The 19,513-nt window shown below is 45.1% G+C and overlaps 1 protein-coding gene across 1 annotated transcript in view; it reads left to right on the forward strand.

The window, feature by feature from the left end:
- The window catches only part of PKHD1L1 (PKHD1 like 1), a 262,674-nt gene that overhangs the window by 128,431 nt on the left and 114,730 nt on the right, over positions 1 to 19,513 (forward strand). The window contains exons 39-45 of the mRNA XM_069731788.1: positions 680 to 925; positions 2,111 to 2,260; positions 8,562 to 8,739; positions 11,087 to 11,243; positions 12,355 to 12,511; positions 12,598 to 12,677; positions 12,797 to 12,926. Of these exons, the coding sequence (XP_069587889.1) occupies positions 680 to 925; positions 2,111 to 2,260; positions 8,562 to 8,739; positions 11,087 to 11,243; positions 12,355 to 12,511; positions 12,598 to 12,677; positions 12,797 to 12,926 (1,098 nt within the window). The remainder of the gene's footprint in view (positions 1 to 679; positions 926 to 2,110; positions 2,261 to 8,561; positions 8,740 to 11,086; positions 11,244 to 12,354; positions 12,512 to 12,597; positions 12,678 to 12,796; positions 12,927 to 19,513) is intronic.

The following is a 19,513-nucleotide window of genomic DNA, read 5'->3' on the forward strand; positions in this document are numbered from 1 at the left end:
GAGAAAAAGACAGCACTAGGATGCTATGAAGATGGCATCAGAGTGCTGTCCAAATTTTTCATGGATCCATAGACTTGCATAGGCGAGGTTGAGCTGTGACTTGAATCAAAAACGGACAGGTCTCACAATTTTTTATTTGTGGACTTTAATGCCCCAATTCATTAAAATTGACTTATCGCACTTAATGATGGACATGTAGGAATACAATACTCCTAATTCATTAAGAGGCACATGCCATTTAATAAATTAGGCGCATCTTATCACCTCCCCAGAAGTTTTATTCTAGGCAACTTTTTATGAATTTGTTGGGCAGCTTTTACCATGCCCATCCCAGCTGTTCCCCAGAGCTGGCCAAAACCAAAAATCTCAAAAACACCAAAAGTCACAACATTTTTGCGCAACTTTATGTTATGCAAAATTTTTAAAAATTTTTAAGGTGTTTTACTTCAGAATTCTGGTATAAACACATTAATGAATAGGGACCTTTAGGACTAGTGAGCAGCCCAAGACTCAGTGACTAAAACGCGAAATACAGTGTGCAAGAGTGGACCCTCACTTTAGGAATAATTGTTCCCATGTTTTTAACCAGGCACTTTCAAAGGTAAAATGAGAATCATATTATAAGGTATGTAAAGATGTGCTTCTGATGATGAGTCTTGTTTTTTATGATGTTTCTCAGGACCTTCAGGAACCAACATCACAGTGTCCGGATCTGGTTTTGGCTTGGATACCTCAAAAATGACAGTGACCATTGGCAATGCCACATGCACCATCATAGCAGCGTCCGACATCCAGCTAAGCTGCACTGTAGGAGATCACTGGGGCGGCACATTCCCGCTTTCATTCCAAAATGAGAAGGGGTTTGCAAGATCCACTGCAAAGTTCACCTATGACCTTAGTATGACTGGTGTGTCTCCAAATAAAGGTGAGTCCTAAATATAATTATAAAGTGCCTGGATGAAGTGGCTGTGATTTTAGTATTTCAATTGAATTATCCCACCAATCGCACACTATCCACGGAATAGATAATACATGTATTATAGATGGACCCTCATCAATTGCAAAAACAGGGTCCAGCTTTACCATCTTTTATGAAAGTGGTTGTACACATGTATGACCTCTGATCCCACAGAGCAGTGGTTTCACATGCACAGTACCTCTCCATACGGGACCTCAGTTATTATTATGATAAGTGGTGGCATTCTCAGAGGTGGACACAGAGCAGAGAAAGCCCCAAGTGCAAGAACAATAAATGGGCCCTTTGCAGTTCGATAGCCTATCATAATACACAATTCCACCAGTTTTGGAGGTAGAAGTGTGCCCTGTTATTTCTTGGGCCCCTGGTTATGATCCAAACTAGCCAAGAGAAAACCTTGCATAAAATAAAACATAACTTTTAATGATAAATATCTAAAAGACCAATGGATAATGCTCAACAAGACAATAAAGTGATAGGCCCCCGGTTATGACAATGGTGTGTCCACCTCTAGGTACCATCCACCATCTCCCACCAATCCCGGCTTTTTTAACTTATCCCATGAAAAAGAGAATAAATGGTATTTGTGGAATAATCCCTTTAGCTGTCCTGTTGATACACCGGGTGCTTCCTGCTAACCCAATTCCTGTGCAGTTTGTCACTGTCTACCTAACACTCTTCTACATTGACTCTCCTGCCCTTTCAATCTCTTTTGGGACCACTGATTCGGGAGGGATCCAGATAGCCCACTGACTCTCCTCTCCTCATTGATTAGCTCCTTCTTCATCTCCTCGGAGATCTATGCCAGACTGGTCTTCACTGTACAAACACTTTTTTGTAACCCCAGGTGCCCCGCTCACATACCTCCGACCACTTTCTAGATACCAAGATGTAAACTTTTCTTTCGGGAACCAACTCTTCTCATTTTTAGTTCAGTATTAAATGGGGTGGCAGATCTGTCTTATGTATTGATATTGTAGGGATTTATACATATTTGTAAACTTATTATTCCGTAAACTGTGGCCTTTAATGCTGTAATGACAGCTATTCGGCGTGTCATCAAACTGTCCTACAATTTCCATTAGTGTTAAAGTGTTCATTTAGTGAATATCAATTCTACTCGATCCTATACAGGCAGTTTTGGCGGTGGGGTAATTCTCACAATTGCTGGCTCTGGATTTGATAATGAACTGTCCAAGGTGTTTGTCTGCAACTCTGAGTGTCAAGTGGACCAAAAGAGATCAAATGGAAGTTTTCTGTACTGTGCAGCGCCCATGATGAACGGTAAGTGAGCCGCTGTAGTGATATCAATTAATTATGTAATTTAGGAAAATGGACTAAAATTCTAAAAATCTATGTAAATGCATCAAAATGTAGTCATCAAGTTGGGAGAGACAGTTTTCCTCCATACACTGTTGACATCTGGTAGCAGCCAGAGGTGATAATAGCAAATCGGATGTAGTGGGCAGCCATTTTAATTTTAGGTTAATCACTTAAAAATGCAAAAATATAGGTAATGTAACAAATCTCTAAATATATGGCATGCGTCTCCTGTTATACAGGACAATAATTGTTAAATGAAAATTGATGTTATGTAAAACGGTAATTTAATCTACAGAATGCATGGTGTATCCACAAGGTGGGCGATAAATTACTTAGGATTAGGAAATGGCTGGGGAAACAATAAAAGCACAATAGTGAGTTATCCAAATTACAACATTAAGCAAAAGGCAGTAGCCCTCACCTGATGCGAGTGTGTGAGACACAACACTCTAAAAGATTTTATATAAGCATCCCAGATGCCGCAGCTTCATAGGTTAGCATGACCAAGGTAATATTAGAACAATCTGGAAGTTGTGGGTAACTTGCATTGCTGGTATTTTATCCAATAAAGGAGTAAAACAGAAGAGAGGGTTTCAATGCGGTTTATTCTCCGCGTTGTAAGGATTTCACTCACTCAGCTGCGACGGCTGACACTCAGGAGACGTGTTCCTTTAAAGTTCACTGGGTTTATTGCTTCATAAACCATGTTGCAAACAACAGAAAACAAATAGCCTTTGGTTCAGGTAAAGAAAAACAAGTGTCCAGTTCATCCGGCTCAGTCCTGAAGCCGTAACACACTCAGGAGGGTTTCACCTCCACACATCTCTGCTGTGTAAAGGATTAGCCAGTCTTATAAAGAGCTAACCCCACCCAGTAACCCATCACATGATTAGCCATGTGGTCTGACATTACCACAGGTCCTGAAACACATATACAAGATTATGTGCAAGAAAGGAATACTCCGGGCTACATTACAGCAACCAGGCACTTATGTGGCACATACCTCCCATCGACTACAAACCCTTTAGCCATGCTACATACCTCCCCCCTCTGCCTAAAGCCGTGGGGCTTGGCACTTTCCCCCACTAAACAAGGGATTCTCGATAGGGCATCCGCATTACCGTGCAGCTTTCCGGCCCTATGTTCCACATGGAAACTGAAGTCCTGCAGGGCTAAGAACCAACGGGTGACTCTAGCATTTCTTCCTTTCGTTTCTCTCATCCACCTAAGCGGGGCATGGTCAGATACCAGTCTAAATTTACGTCCCAGCAGATAGTACCGCAATGTGTCCACTGCCCATTTTATGGCCAAGCACTCCTTCTCAACGACTGAGTAGTTCTTTTCAGATGAGGACAGCTTCCTACTCAGATAGAGAACAGGATGCTCCTCCCCATGTAGTTCTTGGGAAAGGACTGCTCCCACCCCAACATCTGAGGCATCTGTCTGAAGAATAAACTCTTTCTTGAAGTTTGGGGCCATCAGAACGGGTTGCTTACATAAAGCCTCTTTCATTTCTTGGACGGCTGAATCTGTTTCTTCGGACCACTTAACCATTACTGATTTTGTCCCTTTTAGCAGGTCAGTCAGAGGCGCCGCCATTGTGGCGAAGTTTGGGATGAACCTCCTGTAATATCCCACGATTCCCAGGAAGGCTTTAACTTGCTTCTTGGACACTGGTTTTTGCCATGTTTGAATTGCCTCCACTTTACTGATTTGGGGTTTTATTTCTCCATGACCCACTATGTATCCAAGGTACTTAGCTTCTTCTTTACCCAATGCACACTTCTTCGGGTTTATTGTAAATCCGGCCTCTCTTATAGCATCCAACACCGCTTGGACTTTCTCCAGATGACTCTCCCAGTCCGGGCTAAAGATGACGATATCATCTAGGTACGCAGCAGCGTATGCCTTGTGGGGTGCAAGGACTCTATCCATAGCCCTTTGGAAGGTGGCCGGAGCTCCCTGTAGGCCAAATGGCATCCGGACATACTGGAAGCATCCATCTGGTGTAGAAAACGCCGTCTTCTCCTTGGCTTCCTGTGCCATGGGGATCTGCCAATACCCCTTCGTCAAATCCAAGGTGGTTATGTACCTGGCGGGCCCAAGCCTTTCGATGAGCTCATCAACTCGGGGCATGGGATATGCGTCGAACTTGGAGACCTCATTCAACTTCCTATAGTCGTTGCAAAATCTCCACTCCCCATCAGGTTTTGGGACCAGGACAATTGGGCTCGACCAACCGCTCTTGGATTCCTCAATGACTCCAAGCTTCAACATACGCTCCACTTCCTTGGAGACTATTTCTCGACGGGCCTCAGGAATTCTATAGGGCTTCACGTTCACGCGCACATGGGGCTCTGTCAGGACCTCATGCTCTATGACCTTCGTGTACCCAGGCAACTCGGAAAACAGGTCCCTGTTTTTCTGGAGTAACTTCCGGCATTGCTGTTTCTGGGACTCCGATAGCGTCTCCGCTATAGTAACCGCTCCAACCTCATCTTCTGGGTTGCTTAACAACGATGGAGTTACTGTCGGCTCTCTATCTTGCCACGGCTTGATAAGGTTGACATGGTATACTTGGAATGGTTTCCGTCTTCCTGGTTGGTGAATTTTATAGTTTACTTCACCAAGTTTCTCGACAACCTCATATGGCCCTTGCCATTTGGCCAAGAACTTGCTTTCCACTGTCGGAACTAACACAAGAACTCGGTCTCCCGGATTGAATTGCCTCACTCTTGCAGACCGGTTGTAGACCCTGGCCTGAGCTTCTTGTGCTTGGAGAAGGTGTTCTTTCACGATAGGCATCACCTTTGCAATCCTCTGCTGCATCAGGGCCACATGCTCAATGACGCTTCTGTGGGGCGTGACTTCGGCTTCCCAGGTTTCCTTGGCTATATCCAGGAGTCCTCGTGGATGTCGGCCATACAGAAGCTCAAACGGTGAGAAACCTGTGGAGGCCTGTGGAACTTCACGAATGGAAAACATCAAATAGGGTAAGAGACAATCCCAGTCTCTACCGTCTTTCTCTATAGCTTTTCTCAGCATGCTCTTCAGTGTCTTGTTAAATCTCTCAACAAGGCCATCTGACTGGGGATGGTACACCGAGGTCCTCAACTGGGAGATTTTCAGGGCTTTGCATAGTTCCCTCATCACCTTGCTCATGAAAGGTGTCCCCTGGTCAGTCAGGATCTCCTTCGGCAGACCTGTCCGGGAAAAGACATGGACCAACTCGCGAGCTATACTCTTTGAAGAAGAATTTCTCAAGGGAATTGCCTCAGGATAGCGTGTGGCGTAGTCCAGGATGACTAATATATGCTGATGGCCCCGGGCTGATTTAACTAAGGGACCGACCAAGTCCATGGCAATTCTCTCGAATGGCACCTCAATAATGGGCAGTGGCACAAGGGGGTTCCGGAAATGAGGAGTGGGAGCAGTTAGCTGACATGTAGGGCAGGACCTGCAATAGTTCACTATTTCCCGGTGGCACCCAGGCCAATAGAACCTCTGCACAACCCGTTCCTGCGTTTTTTCCACCCCTAGGTGTCCACCCAAGATGTGTGAATGGGCCATGTCCAACACCTTCCGTCTATATGGACCCGGCACTACCAACTGCTCTACCAACTCCTCCCTTATTTTCGTGACCCGGTACAACAACTCCCTGCTCATTAGAAAATGGGGAAATCTTGTGTCTGCCCCCGGCTCCTGTACCACCCCGTCAATAACTGTGACATTATTAAAGGCTTCCCTCAGAGTGGGGTCCCTATGTTGGGCAGTCCCAAAATTTTCACCGGATACCTCTAACTCCAGAATGTCAGATGCAGGGGACACTTCCTCCTCATCTCCAGCCAGGACACAAAAAGGAAATCTGTCTGACTCGGGGTGTGGCACCACCCTTCCCGGGTTCACTGGTTCCCTACTCTTGCTAGGGAGCTCAGAACCTTTCCCCCACAAATCCCAAAACAAACAGAAATCCCGGCCAATAATTATAGGGTGCAACAAGTCCTGAACGACGCCGACTATGTGGGACTCCGTGCCACATGTCGTTTCAATGTTCACACTGGCCACAGGGTAGTCCTTTGCATCACCATGTATGCACCGCACTCCGACCTTCTTTCCCGGGAGCAGGTGGAGAGGAAAAGTGGCCCTCACCAGGGTCACTAGGCTCCCCGAGTCTAACAGTGCCGTTACTGCTTGACCGTTCACCTTCACGGGACATGCTTGAGGTCCCTCGTTGGGCGGAGAGTTCACACTGCAAGCTGGATACGCATAGTATGAACAACGGCGTCCCATGCTGCAGTCCATCTGCTCAGTGGTTTGGGAACAACGGGCAGCTATATGTCCTGGCTTGTGGCACCTCCAACAAATAATATCACCCGTGGGGACCTTGGGCACCACCTCCCCCGCCCTTTGTGACCTTGGACGCACCACCCCTTTTTGGGACTCAGCTGCCTTCTGGGATCCCCAGTACGGCATGGGCTGCCTCCCGAAGGAGCCTTCCAACCCTTGGTACCTCTCAACCAGTCCGATCAGCTCGTCGGCATTCTGGGGATCACCCTGGGCAACCCAAGACTGTATAGGCCTCGGGAGGGAATGGACAAACCGATCCATCATCACCCGTTCTACCACCTGTGCAGGCGCAGAGGATTCTGGCTGCAGCCATTTCTGGACCAGGTGCAACAGATCAAACATTTGGGAACGAGGTGGTTTGTCCCGGTGATAGCCCCAGGAGTGAACTCGCTGTGCCCTGACAGTCAGTGTCACCCCCAAACGTGCGAGAATCTCGGCTTTCAATTTGTGATACTCTTTGGCATCCTGCAAGGTCAAATCATAGTACACCTTCTGGGGTTCTCCCGTCAGGTATGGCGCAAGTACCTCTGCCCACTGCTCTGGCGGAAGTTTTTCCCTCTCAGCGACCCTCTCAAACACCGTCAGGAAGGCCTCAACATCATCCCCGGGAGTCATTTTCTGCAACGCGCGTCTTACTGTTTTCCGGACGTGGGTGTCATCAGCCAAACCTGGGGTTGGGGCGCTCGCCTTGCCCTGGATGGCGGTTGCCAGAAGCTGCATCTGCTGCTGATGCTCCAGCTGGCTCTGCTGCATCTGCTGCCGTTGCTCCTGCTGGCTCTGCTGCATCTGCTGCTGGCTCTGTTGTAACTGCTGCCGTTGCTCCTGCTGGCTTTGTTGCATCTGCTGCCGTTGCTCCTGCTGGCTCTGTTGTATCTGCTGCATCAACAGCCTGTTGGTCTCTTGCTGCCTTTTCTCCTGCTGTGACTGCATCTGGACCAATTGTTTCAGCAGGTCCTCCATTTTCTCCGGCAATGCTTGCTGGCTTGCAACAGCCTTGACCCAGGACATTCAAAATAAACTCACGTCTCCGCTGGGAACGCTGCTCGCACGTCTCCACCAATTGTAAGGATTTCACTCACTCAGCTGCGACGGCTGACACTCAGGAGACGTGTTCCTTTAAAGTTCACTGGGTTTATTGCTTCATAAACCATGTTGCAAACAACAGAAAACAAATAGCCTTTGGTTTAGGTAAAGAAAAACAAGTGTCCAGTTCATCCGGCTCAGTCCTGAAGCCGTAACACACTCAGGAGGGTTTCACCTCCACACATCTCTGCTGTGTAAAGGATTAGCCAGTCTTATAAAGAGCTAACCCCACCCAGTAACCCATCACATGATCAGCCATGTGGTCTGACATTACCACAGGTCCTGAAACACATATACAAGATTATGTGCAAGAAAGGAATACTCCGGGCTACATTACAGCAACTAGGCACTTATGTGGCACATACCTCCCATCGACTACAAACCCTTTAGCCATGCTACAGCGTGTTTCGCGGTATTCTTACTTCTTCAGGAGACCACAGTGATCTCTGTGGTTCTCTTGAAGAAGTAAGAACACTGCGAAACACATAGAGAATAAACTGCACTAATAATCTCTCTTGAATTGGACTTTCTTATTGGATAAAATACCAGCAGTGCAGGTTACCCACAACTTCCAAATTGTTCTATTTAGTGGGATTGTCTTTCTGCAACACTCAGAAGCTTCAATAGAGACAACTTTGAACAAGACCAGACATCTCTCTATAAGTTTAATGGTAAAGTGGCCACTGATGACTGATTCCAATCAGCTGAAGGGGGTTTCAGGTCACTTGTTCAGTCCAGGAAAAGGACCAAGAGGTAGAACATCCATGTATTACATATTTTGATAAAACTTGTTATAGTTTATCCTAACCATTTACATCATGTCTTCCATCAGATACTAATACATCCTCCCAAAGCTGTAATGTCAGCGTGGTGAATGAAAATAACTCTGTTCAACTCAACGAAGCCTTTACATACTCTTCTGCATTAACTCCCACCATATCTGATGTCACCCCCAAGAGAGGAGGCACAGCTGGAGGGACCAGACTCACCATCACCGGATCCAAGTTCAGGTATCAGCCATAACTGTGGGTTACCACCAACGATGGCCTTACTGATTTTGTGATATCAGTCGGTGTGAATGGTAAAGGGGATAGTCTCACGATTGAGTTAATGGCCCATCACATCACAATAAACATTTTATTAAATATAATTAGTTATCAAAATAGCTTGCATCTTGAGCTTTGCTCTCATATCAATAAACCTCATTTTGTTCTGAATTTGCTGCTATTTGACAAAGCCACCAGTTTGTCTTGTACTGGTGGTCGGCCATTCACAGATGAATGTACATGCAAAAATGCAAGTCTGTCAAGTCAAAGCAGCCTGTATGTCTACCAAAGATAAAGTAATAAGAGAGAAGAGCAGGGGGCAAGTCTAGTCACATAAAAGTAATTAAGTCATTGTTTTATATGCAAATGACATTGGGCCACTTATATTACACAGAAAGAGGAAATGGTTAACACAACTTTTGTAGAATTTCATCCACAATGCTCATACTGTAATACATAAAGGAGCTTTTGCTTGGAAAATCTGGATGGAAAATTGATGTATCTATCTGAACTTTGTAGATGTTCCACTAAGGCACTCTTAAAAAAGTTATCTGGGAAAACAAACAAATAGATAACTATGGGAAATGTCATTATAAAGAAATTCCTAAAAACTGTTAATTAGCGAATCCCAATTGTTTTGTCTATGGAGTTAATGATTGAAGAATTATAATGGCCGCTGTCTCGATACGCTGACAGACGTCTGTCAAAGTCTGTTAGAACAAGAAGGATTGCTGAGGTAAGAAGAGGCTGCTCACACTGCTGTCCATCCTGCCTATATGAATGATAATATAAGTTATGGGTATCTCCAAGTCAACGCAGAGAATCTTCCTACTGCACATGGTATCTCCAATATGCAGTCAGATAAAGAGGGATGACAGCAGTGTGAGCAGCCTCTTCTTATCTCTGATCTACTAGCATCTCCAGTATTAGATCAGATAGCCATGGTCCACAGCAGTGTGAGCAGCCTCTTCTTATCCTCAGCTCCCCTGGTATCTCCAATATTAGATCAGAAAACGAGGTGGACAGTAATGTGATTGGCATCTTCTTACCTTAGCACCCTTGGTAACTACAGTATTAGATCAGATAGACAGGGTAGACAGCAGTGTGAGCAGCCTCTCCTTACCTCAGCACCCCTGGTATCTCCAGTTTGAGATCAGATGGACAGGGTAGACAGCAGTGTGAGCAGCCTCTTCTTACCTCAGCACCCTTGGTAACTACAGTATTAGATCAGATAGACAGGGTAGAAAGCAGTGTGAGCAGCCTCTCCTTACCTCAGCACCCTGGTATCTCCAGTATTAGATCAGATAGACAGGGTGGACAGCAGTGTGAGCAGCCTCTTCTTACCTCAGCACCCTTGGTAACTACAGTATGAGATCAGATGGACAGGGTAGACAGCAGTGTGAGCAGCCTCTCCTTACCTCAGCACCCTGGTATCTCCAGTATTAGATCAGATAGACAGGGTGGACAGCAGTGTGAGCAGCCTCTTCTTACCTCAGCACCCTTGGTAACTACAGTATGAGATCAGATGGACAGGGTAGACAGCAGTGTGAGCAGCCTCTCCTTACCTCAGCACCCTGGTATCTCCAGTATTAGATCAGATAGACAGGGTGGACAGCAGTGTGAGCAGCCTCTTCTTACCTCAGCACCCTGGTATCTCCAGTATTAGATCAGATAGACATGTTGGACAGCAATGTAAGCAGCCCCTTCTTACCTCATCCCATTTTATCCTGTTTTACACTCTCTTTTGCTTCCTCCACTTCCCAGGAGCTGTGGTGTGATCAGACCAGGTCCCTGCACAGTCAGACACAGCCGTTACACAGTACAAAGCAGGGGCACATTTATAAGATTATCTCAGCACAGGAACATTTTCTTTAACACATCCAATTATGGAAATTATTATTTTTCCAATATTTATACATTAAAATGTACTTTGTTAGTGAGATAACCCTTTTATGGTTGAATTTGGCATGATATACAAGAGTTAGGATTACGAGAGCTTTCTCTAATTTCAAGTCAGATGTATAGAAATGCAGATTGAAAGAAATCATCTACTTCAGCTAAGCCTATATTTTAGTGATCTTTTCCGACATGTGAAGCTAATAGACATATACAATAATTCTGCATTAATGGACACATCATAACGTCAATGGGATCGCTGTTATGTGGTTTCCGACCATATATTGAGGATCCCTCATAGGGAAGAACAGTAAGGCTAATTCCATAAAAAGGCATGAGGTTTTCCACCTTCTTGACTAGGACTTATATTAATATGACAGTAATGAATTTATTTTCTCCTTTCTTTCCTTGACAGCACTAACATCTCCGCCATCACAGTCACCATAGCACAGTCCGCATGTGACGTTCAGTCGGCCAATGCCACACAGATCGTGTGCAGAACAAGTGCTCATTCTCCTTCCCAAAGAGCCAAAGTCACTGTATATATTGAAGGCCAAGGCATTGCTAAGATGGTAAGAAACATGCTAACAAAATTGGAGGCTATACGGAAGAGAGGGGGTAAAAGATGGTCCAGGATAGTACATTATGGACAAAAATCTGATGATAAATGAATAATCTTCAAAACAGGGTGAATAAGCTCAAAACATGGAAACTATAGAAAAATCTAGAAGGGTACCTAGAAGAAGCAGAAGAGTTTGTCATACAGATCCTATTAATGGGGGTATTCGGCATCTGTTTGGGTGGATAAGTATGGTAGTTGCTCATGTACAGTCGCGCTTCATAAACATTTCATAAGTTTTTACATCAAGTTTATGCAAAGACTCAATAATTACTATGCTGGCCCCAAACTTTACCCCAGTCCTCTGTAGCCCAATCCCTGTACTTCCTGCAAAGTTGTTTTCTCTGATGAAGCCCCTCGAGACTATTTGGGGCATCTGGAAGAATGATTGTCCAGAAAAGGAAAGGTGAGCGATTCCTTGAGTCCTGTGTCATGCCAACAGTAAAGCATCCGGAGACCATTCATGTTGGGGGGGCTTTTCATCCATGGAGGAGTTCACTCACAATTTTGCCCTAGGATGTTGCCATATATATATATATATATATATATATAAAAAATCATATCTAAACCTCCTCCAAAAGGAGCTTCTCCCCACTAGCCTGGAGCAATTTGGTAATGACCAATGCTTTTTTCCAGCGTGATGGAGACCATGTCACAAGGCACAAGTGATAACTAAGTGGCTCGGTGAACAAAACATCAAAATTTTGAGTCCATGGCCAGGAAACACTCCAGATCTCGATCACATTGAGAACCTGGGATCAATCCCCTAAAAGTGGGTGGTCAAACAAAAAACACAAATTGTGATAATCTCCAAGCCCTGATTAGGCAAGAAAGGGCGGTCATCGCTCAAGATTTGGCCCAGAAGCTGATATCCAGCTGAAAGGGGGGAAAAAAAGCAGAAATCTTTAAAAATAAGAGTTAAAATCCTGAAAATATTGAGTCTTTGCATAAATTTGATGTATTTGTTATTAAAAGTTTACAAAATGTATATATTGTTTTATAGCAGTGTTTAGACAATAATATGTTTTTGCCTTTTTTATATATATATTTTTTATTCTTTTCAGGACAATGCAGATTTTTTCTACATTGATGTGTGGTCCTCTAAATACACTTGGGGAGGAGAATCTCCACCAGATGAGGGGTCCCTGGCGGTCATCACAACAGGGCAAACCATATTGCTGGACACAAGTACACCAGTACTGAAGATGTTGCTAATTCAAGGTAAATGGGACTGCTTTCCATACACGGCAATAAAATAATAAAAGGCTGATTATATTGGCGCTAAACCTTTTCCTTCTTTAAAACAGGAGGAACTCTGGTTTTTGATGAAGCAGATATAGAGCTTCAGTCTGAGAACATCCTGATTACAGATGGTGGCTCTCTTCAGGTACTCATACCCTACATTTACTGTGATAATGGTGGGCTATTAGAAGGATGTTGGAGGGAATTATTAGACTGAAATTGTCACCTGTATTTCAATATTACATTTTTTTCCTCTATGTTTAGATTGGAACTGAGGATGCTCCATTCCAACACAAAGCAATAATCACCTTACATGGACACTTACGTTCTCTTGAATTACCATTATACGGGGCTAAGACGCTAGCTGTGAGGCAGGGGACGCTGGATCTTCACGGTAAGTATAAGTAGAAAAACATGTATGGTAACTGGTAAAAAAAATTCCCTGTTATAATAATTTCCATTGTAGTACCTTCAATCCACATCTGCATTCATCATTTTGAATTGAAAGTAGGGCAGTCATATTGCCGGTACTGCTGGAGGGCACTTTATTTATCTCCCGTTTTCTCTTTTTCCTGCAAAGGCGTGGCCCAGGCATCTGTCTTCTTACACTGGATGCCTCTATATATTTTATTCTCTATATATTTTATTCTCATCTTCTTATCACCGCTGGGATTCAAACTCATGATCCGTAACAGAAACTCTAAACTCTATGCCGCTGTGTATGAGAGAATTTTCTCTGCCTAAAAACAACAATTTAGTTTTTCCAGACCTTATGTACTGGTATATACAGATATATTTCTGTATGCCTACACACTATATGTAAAAAAAAATCTGTAAAGTAAAAAGTCTGAGATTTTTTTAATTCTGTTGTTAAAAGATACTAACAAATAAGTGCAAAAACAATTACAATAATCACAGTTTGTAATTCAGTTTTTTAGACAAATATCACAAACCAGTAAATAACAGGGACGTAATTGGTATCCCTGTAATTATTCAACCTATACAATCAATAAACTATTTATAGTGATCAGAAAATAGAATAACTAAAAAAGGCACAATTAACGTTTTTTTTGCATTTAACTAATAATAATAATAATAATCTTTATTTATATAGCTACAACATATTCCACAGCGCTTTACAGTTTAACAGTTTTAAACACAACAGTCATAAGTAACAACGTTAACAATACAATAATTAAAGCAAAATAAGACGACCCTGCTCGTGAGAGCTTACAATCTACAATGAGGTCGGGGAGATACAAAGCACAGGTGTGTATTTACAATGATGTATTTACAATGATGGTCCAGCCATCTTCAGGGAGTGGGGGATAGATGGAAGTAGTGAATGGGCTACACACACAAACATAAAATGAGTTTGACTAGTGAAAGTGGTAGGCCGCTCTGAACAAATGTGTTTTGAGCGAGCTCCTAAAACTAGGCAAATTGTGGATGATCCTAATATATTGGGATAGAGCATTCCAGAGGATTGGCGCAGCACGGGAGAAGTCTTGCAGTCCGGAGTGGGAGGTACGGATTAGTGCAGAGGTTAGTCAAAAGTCATTTGCAGAGCGCAGCGGTCGGTTAGTCCGATAGACAGATATGAGGGAGGAGATGTAAGGGGGTGCCGCACTGTGGAGAGCTTTGTGGGTCACAACAAGTACTTTGAATTGTATCCTGTAATGAAAGGGCAGCCAGTGTAACGACTGGCGAAGAGCGGACGCATCCGAGTAACGATTAGCCAGATGGACGACCCTGGCTGCTGCATTATGGATGGACTGGAGAGGGGAAAGTGAGTGAGGGGGAGGCCAGTTAATAGAGCATTGCAGTAGTCCAGGTGGGAGTAGATCAGGGCGACAGTGAGGGTTTTTGTTGTTTCCATGGTGAGAAAAGGGCGGATTCTAGAGATGTTCTTTAGGTGTAAGCGGCACGAGCGGGCAAGAGATTGTATATGGGATGTGAAGGAGAGATCGGAGTCAAACATAACACCCATACAGCGCGCCTGCTGCCGGAGTGTTATTATGGTGCCACCCACGGAGAGGGAAATGTTAGATTTAGGGAGAATGGTAGACGGCGGGAGTAGAAGAAGTTCGGTTTTGGAGAGGTTGAGTTTCAGATAGAGAGCGGACATGATGTTGGAGACTGCAGACAGACAGTCAGTGATGTTTTGTAGTACAGCGGGGGTAAGGTCAGGGGATGACATGTATAGTTGTGTGTCATCAGCATAAAGATGATACTGAAAGCCAAATCTGCTGATGGTCTGTCCAATTGGTGCCGTGTAGAGAGATAAGAGAAGGGGCCCAAGGACTGAGCCCTGAGGTACCCCGACAGTGAGAGGAAGAGGAGATGAAGTGGAGCCAGAGAGCAGAACACTGAAGGAGCGGTCAGAAAGATAGGAGGAGAACCTGGAGAGAGCAGTGTCCTTAATGGCTAGTGACTGGAGCCTAGAGAGTAGGAGAGGGTGGTCAACAGTGTCGAAATCTGCAGAAAAGTCGAGAAGAATGAGCAGAGAGTGGTCACCGTTACGTTTTGCTGTCAGAAGGTCATTGGTCATTTTGATGAGTGCAGTTTCTGTAGAATGTAGGGGGCGGTAACCGCACTGTGAAGGGTCTAGGAGGGAGTGAGTGGAGAGGTAACAGGTAAGGCGGGAGTATATCAGGTGCTCCAAGAGTTTAGAGATGAAGGGGAGATTGGAGACTGGTCTGTAGTTGTTTGTGCAGGGTGGGTCGAGGGTGGGTTTCTTTAGTAATGGAGTAATAATAGAATGTTTGAAGGAGGAGGGGAAAATGTCAGAGGAGAGGGAGAGATTAAAGATTGTAGTTAGGTCAGTTGTGATGACTGGAGAGAAACTGGAGGAGGTGTGAGGGAATGGGGTCGGTGGTGCATGTAGTCGGACGAGAAGAGCCTGGAGACTTCTTCTTCTGTGATGGGATCGAATGTGGAGAGTGAGCCAGGGGAAATTCAGGGAGGGATGGGAGTCACTGAACTTGGTGATTGGGAGAGGATTTCCTGACGGATATTGTCTATTTTCTCTATAAAGTGGGAGGCCAGGTCATCAGCACAAATGTCTGTGATAGGGGCTTGTGCTTTTGGCCTGAGGAGGGACTGAAAGGTGTCAAAAAGTTTCTTAGGGTTGTTGGATAGTGAGAAGATCAGGGTGGTGAAGTAGGTCTGTTTGCAGAGGTGAAGGGCAGAGTTATAGGTCCTTAACATAAATTTGAAGTGTATGAAGTCTTCTGGTGTGTGTGTTTTCCTCCATAAGTGTTCAGCACACCTAGAGCATCGCTGGAGAAATCAGGTTTGCGATGTGAGCCAGGGCTGTTTCACTCTGTGTTTGGAGGTTCTGAGGGTGAGGGGAGCTACATGGTCAAGGGTGCTTCTAAGAGTGTCATTGAAATGATGTACAGCCTGATCAGGACAGAAAAAAGAAGAGACTGGGGTCAATGATGGGAGTAGGGAGTCTGAAAGTGTATGAGGGTTAATGGCTTGTAGATTTCTGACTCAATGGTATGTAGGATTGTGCTGGGGTGAGCGAGGATTTGTGAGTGTGAAGGAGAGAATGTTGTGGTCAGACAGGGGAAGCGGTGAGTTATCTAGGAAGGAGATTAAGCAGAGCCGGGTGAAGACCAGGTCCAGGGTGTTACCGTCTTTGTGTGTTTCAGAGGTTGAGAGCTGTGAGCGGCCTAGAGAAGTGGTTAGTGATAGAAGCTGGGATGCAGATGTGGAAGTGGGGCTGTTAATGGGGATGTTGAAGTCTCCCAGGATAAGGGTTGGTAGTTCTGAGGACATGAAGTGCGGCAGCCAGGCAGAGAAATGGTCCAGGAAGTGGTGGGTGAGCCTGGGGGCCGGTATATGAACGCTACTCTGAGGGAGAGGGGACGAAAGAGCCTGATGGTGTGGACTTCAAAAGAAGGGAATGAGAGTGATGGAACTGGGGGGATGTGTTATGAACAGGTGATTCAGAACCACAATGGACCTAGTGGTTAAGAGCACACAAAGTGACCTGATAGTTACTAACATAGGACGAGCTCTGAGACGTGGGAACTCTGCTGACCGCAATCCCTAATCCTATCATACCACACTAGAGGTAGCCGTGGATTGCGCCTAACGCTCCCTATGCAACTCGGCACAGCCTGAGAAACTAGCTAGCCCTAAAGATAGAAAAATAAGCCTACCTTGCCTCAGAGAAATTCCCCAAAGGAAAAGGCAGCCCCCCACACATAATGACTGTGAGTTAAGATGAAAATACAAACACAGAGATGAAATAGAATTTAGCAAAGTGAGGCCCGACTTACTGAATAGACCGAGGATAGGAAAGATAGCTTTGCTGTAAACACAAAAACCTACAAACAACCACGCAGAGGGGCAAAAAGACCCTCCGCACCGACTAACGGTACGGAGGTGCTCCCTCTGCGTCTCAGAGCTTCCAGCAAGCAAGAAAAACCAATATAGCAAGCTGGACAGAAAATATAGCAAACAAAAGTAACACAAGCAAAACTTAGCTTATGCAGGGCAGACAGGCCACAAGAACGATCCAGGAGAAAGCAAGAGCAATACTGGAACATTGACTGGAGGCCAGGAACAAAGAACTAGGTGGAGTTAAATAGAGCAGCACCTAACGACTTAACCTCGTCACCTGAGGAAGGAAACTCAGAAGCCGCAGCCCCACTCACATCCACCAGAGGAAGCTCATAGACAGAACCAGCCGAAGTACCACTCATGACCACAGGAGGGAGCTTGACCACAGAATTCACAACAGTACCCCCCCCTTGAGGAGGGGTCACCGAACCCTCACCAGAGCCCCCAGGCCGACCAGGATGAGCCAAATGAAAGGCACGAACCAGATCGGCAGCATGAACATCAGAGGCAAAGACCCAGGAATTATCTTCCTGACCATAACCCTTCCACTTAACCAGGTACTGGAGTTTCCATCTCGAAATACGAGAATCCAAAATCTTCTCCACTATATACTCCAACTCCCCCTCAACCAAAACCGGGGCAGGAGGATCAACGGATGGAACCACAGGTGCCACGTATCTCCGCAACAATGACCTATGGAATACGTTATGGATGGAAAAAGAAGCTGGAAGGGTCAAACGAAAAGACACAGGATTAAGAACCTCAGAAATCCTATACGGACCAATGAAACGAGGCTTAAACTTAGGAGAGGAAACTTTCATAGGAATATAACGAGATGACAACCAAACCAAATCCCCAACACGAAGTCGGGGACCCACACAGCGCCTGCGGTTAGCGAAACATTGAGCCTTCTCCTGAGACAATGTCAAATTGTCCACCACATGAGTCCAAATCTGCTGCAACCTATCCACCACAGTATCCACACCAGGACAGTCAGAAGACTCAACCTGCCCTGAAGAGAAACGAGGATGGAAACCAGAATTGCAGAAAAACGGCGAAACCAAAGCAGCCGAGCTGGCCCGATTATTAAGGGCGAACTCAGCCAAAGGCAAAAAGGACACCCAATCATCCTGATCGGCAGAAACAAAACATCTCAGATATGTTTCCAAGGTCTGATTGGTTCGTTCAGTCTGGCCATTTGTCTGAGGATGGAAAGCCGAGGAAAAAGACAAATCAATGCCCATCCTAGCACAAAAGGCTCGCCAAAACCTCGAAACAAACTGGGAACCTCTGTCAGAAACAATGTTTTCCAGAATGCCATGTAAACGGACCACATGCTGGAAGAACAATGGCACCAAATCAGAGGAGGAAGGCAATTTAGAAAAGGGTACCAAATGGACCATCTTAGAGAAGCGATCACAAACAACCCAAATGACCGACATTTTTTGAGAGACGGGGAGATCCGAAATAAAATCCATAGAGATATGTGTCCAGGGCCTCTTCGGGACTGGCAAGGGCAAAAGCAACCCACTGGCACGAGAACAGCAGGGCTTAGCCCGAGCACAAATCCCACAGGACTGCACAAACGAACGCACATCCCGCGACAGAGACGGCCACCAAAAGGATCTAGCCACCAAATCTCTGGTACCAAAGATTCCAGGATGACCAGCCAACACCGAACCATCAGAACTTCTTTGCGACAAAACAGCCCCTGCTCCAATCTCAGAAGCATCAACCTCGACCTGGAACGGGAGCGAAACATCTGGTTGGCACAACACAGGGGCAGAAGAAAAACGACGCTTCAACTCTTGAAAAGCTTCCACAGCAGCAGAAGACCAATTGACCACATCAGCACCCTTCTTGGTTAACTCAGTCAACGGTTTAGCAATGCTAGAAAAATTATTGATGAAGCGACGATAAAAATTAGCAAAGCCCAGGAACTTTTGCAGACTCTTCAGAGATGTCGGCTGAGTCCAATCATAAATGTCCTGAACTTTAACAGGGTCCATCTCGATAGTAGAAGGGGAAAAAATGAAACCCAAAAATGAAACCTTCTGAACACCAAAGAGACACTTTGACCCCTTCACAAACAAAGAATTTGCACGCAGAACCTGGAACACCATTCTGACCTGCTTCACGTGAGACTCCCAATCATCCGAGAAGACCAAAATATCATCCAAGTATACAATCAGGAATTTATCCAGGTACTCTCGGAAGGTGTCATGCATAAAGGACTGAAACACTGATGGAGCATTAGAAAGTCCGAATGGCATAACCAGGTACTCAAAATGGCCCTCGGGCGTATTAAATGCTGTTTTCCATTCATCGCCCTGTTTAATATGCACAAGATTATACGCACCACGAAGATCTATCTTGGTGAACCAACTAGCCCCCTTAATCCGAGCAAACAAATCAGACAGCATCGGCAAGGGGTACTGAAATTTGACCGTGATTTTATTTAGAAGGCGGTAATCAATGCAAGGTCTCAGCGAACCATCCTTCTTGGCCACAAAAAGGAACCCTGCTCTCAAAGGCGACGACGACGGGCGAATATGACCCTTCTCCAAGGATTCCTTTACGTAATTCCGCATAGCGGCGTGTTCAGGCACAGACAAATTAAACAGT

Source organism: Ranitomeya imitator, chromosome 6 (assembly GCF_032444005.1).
Source record: "Ranitomeya imitator isolate aRanImi1 chromosome 6, aRanImi1.pri, whole genome shotgun sequence".
Lineage (NCBI taxonomy): Eukaryota > Metazoa > Chordata > Amphibia > Anura > Dendrobatidae > Ranitomeya > Ranitomeya imitator.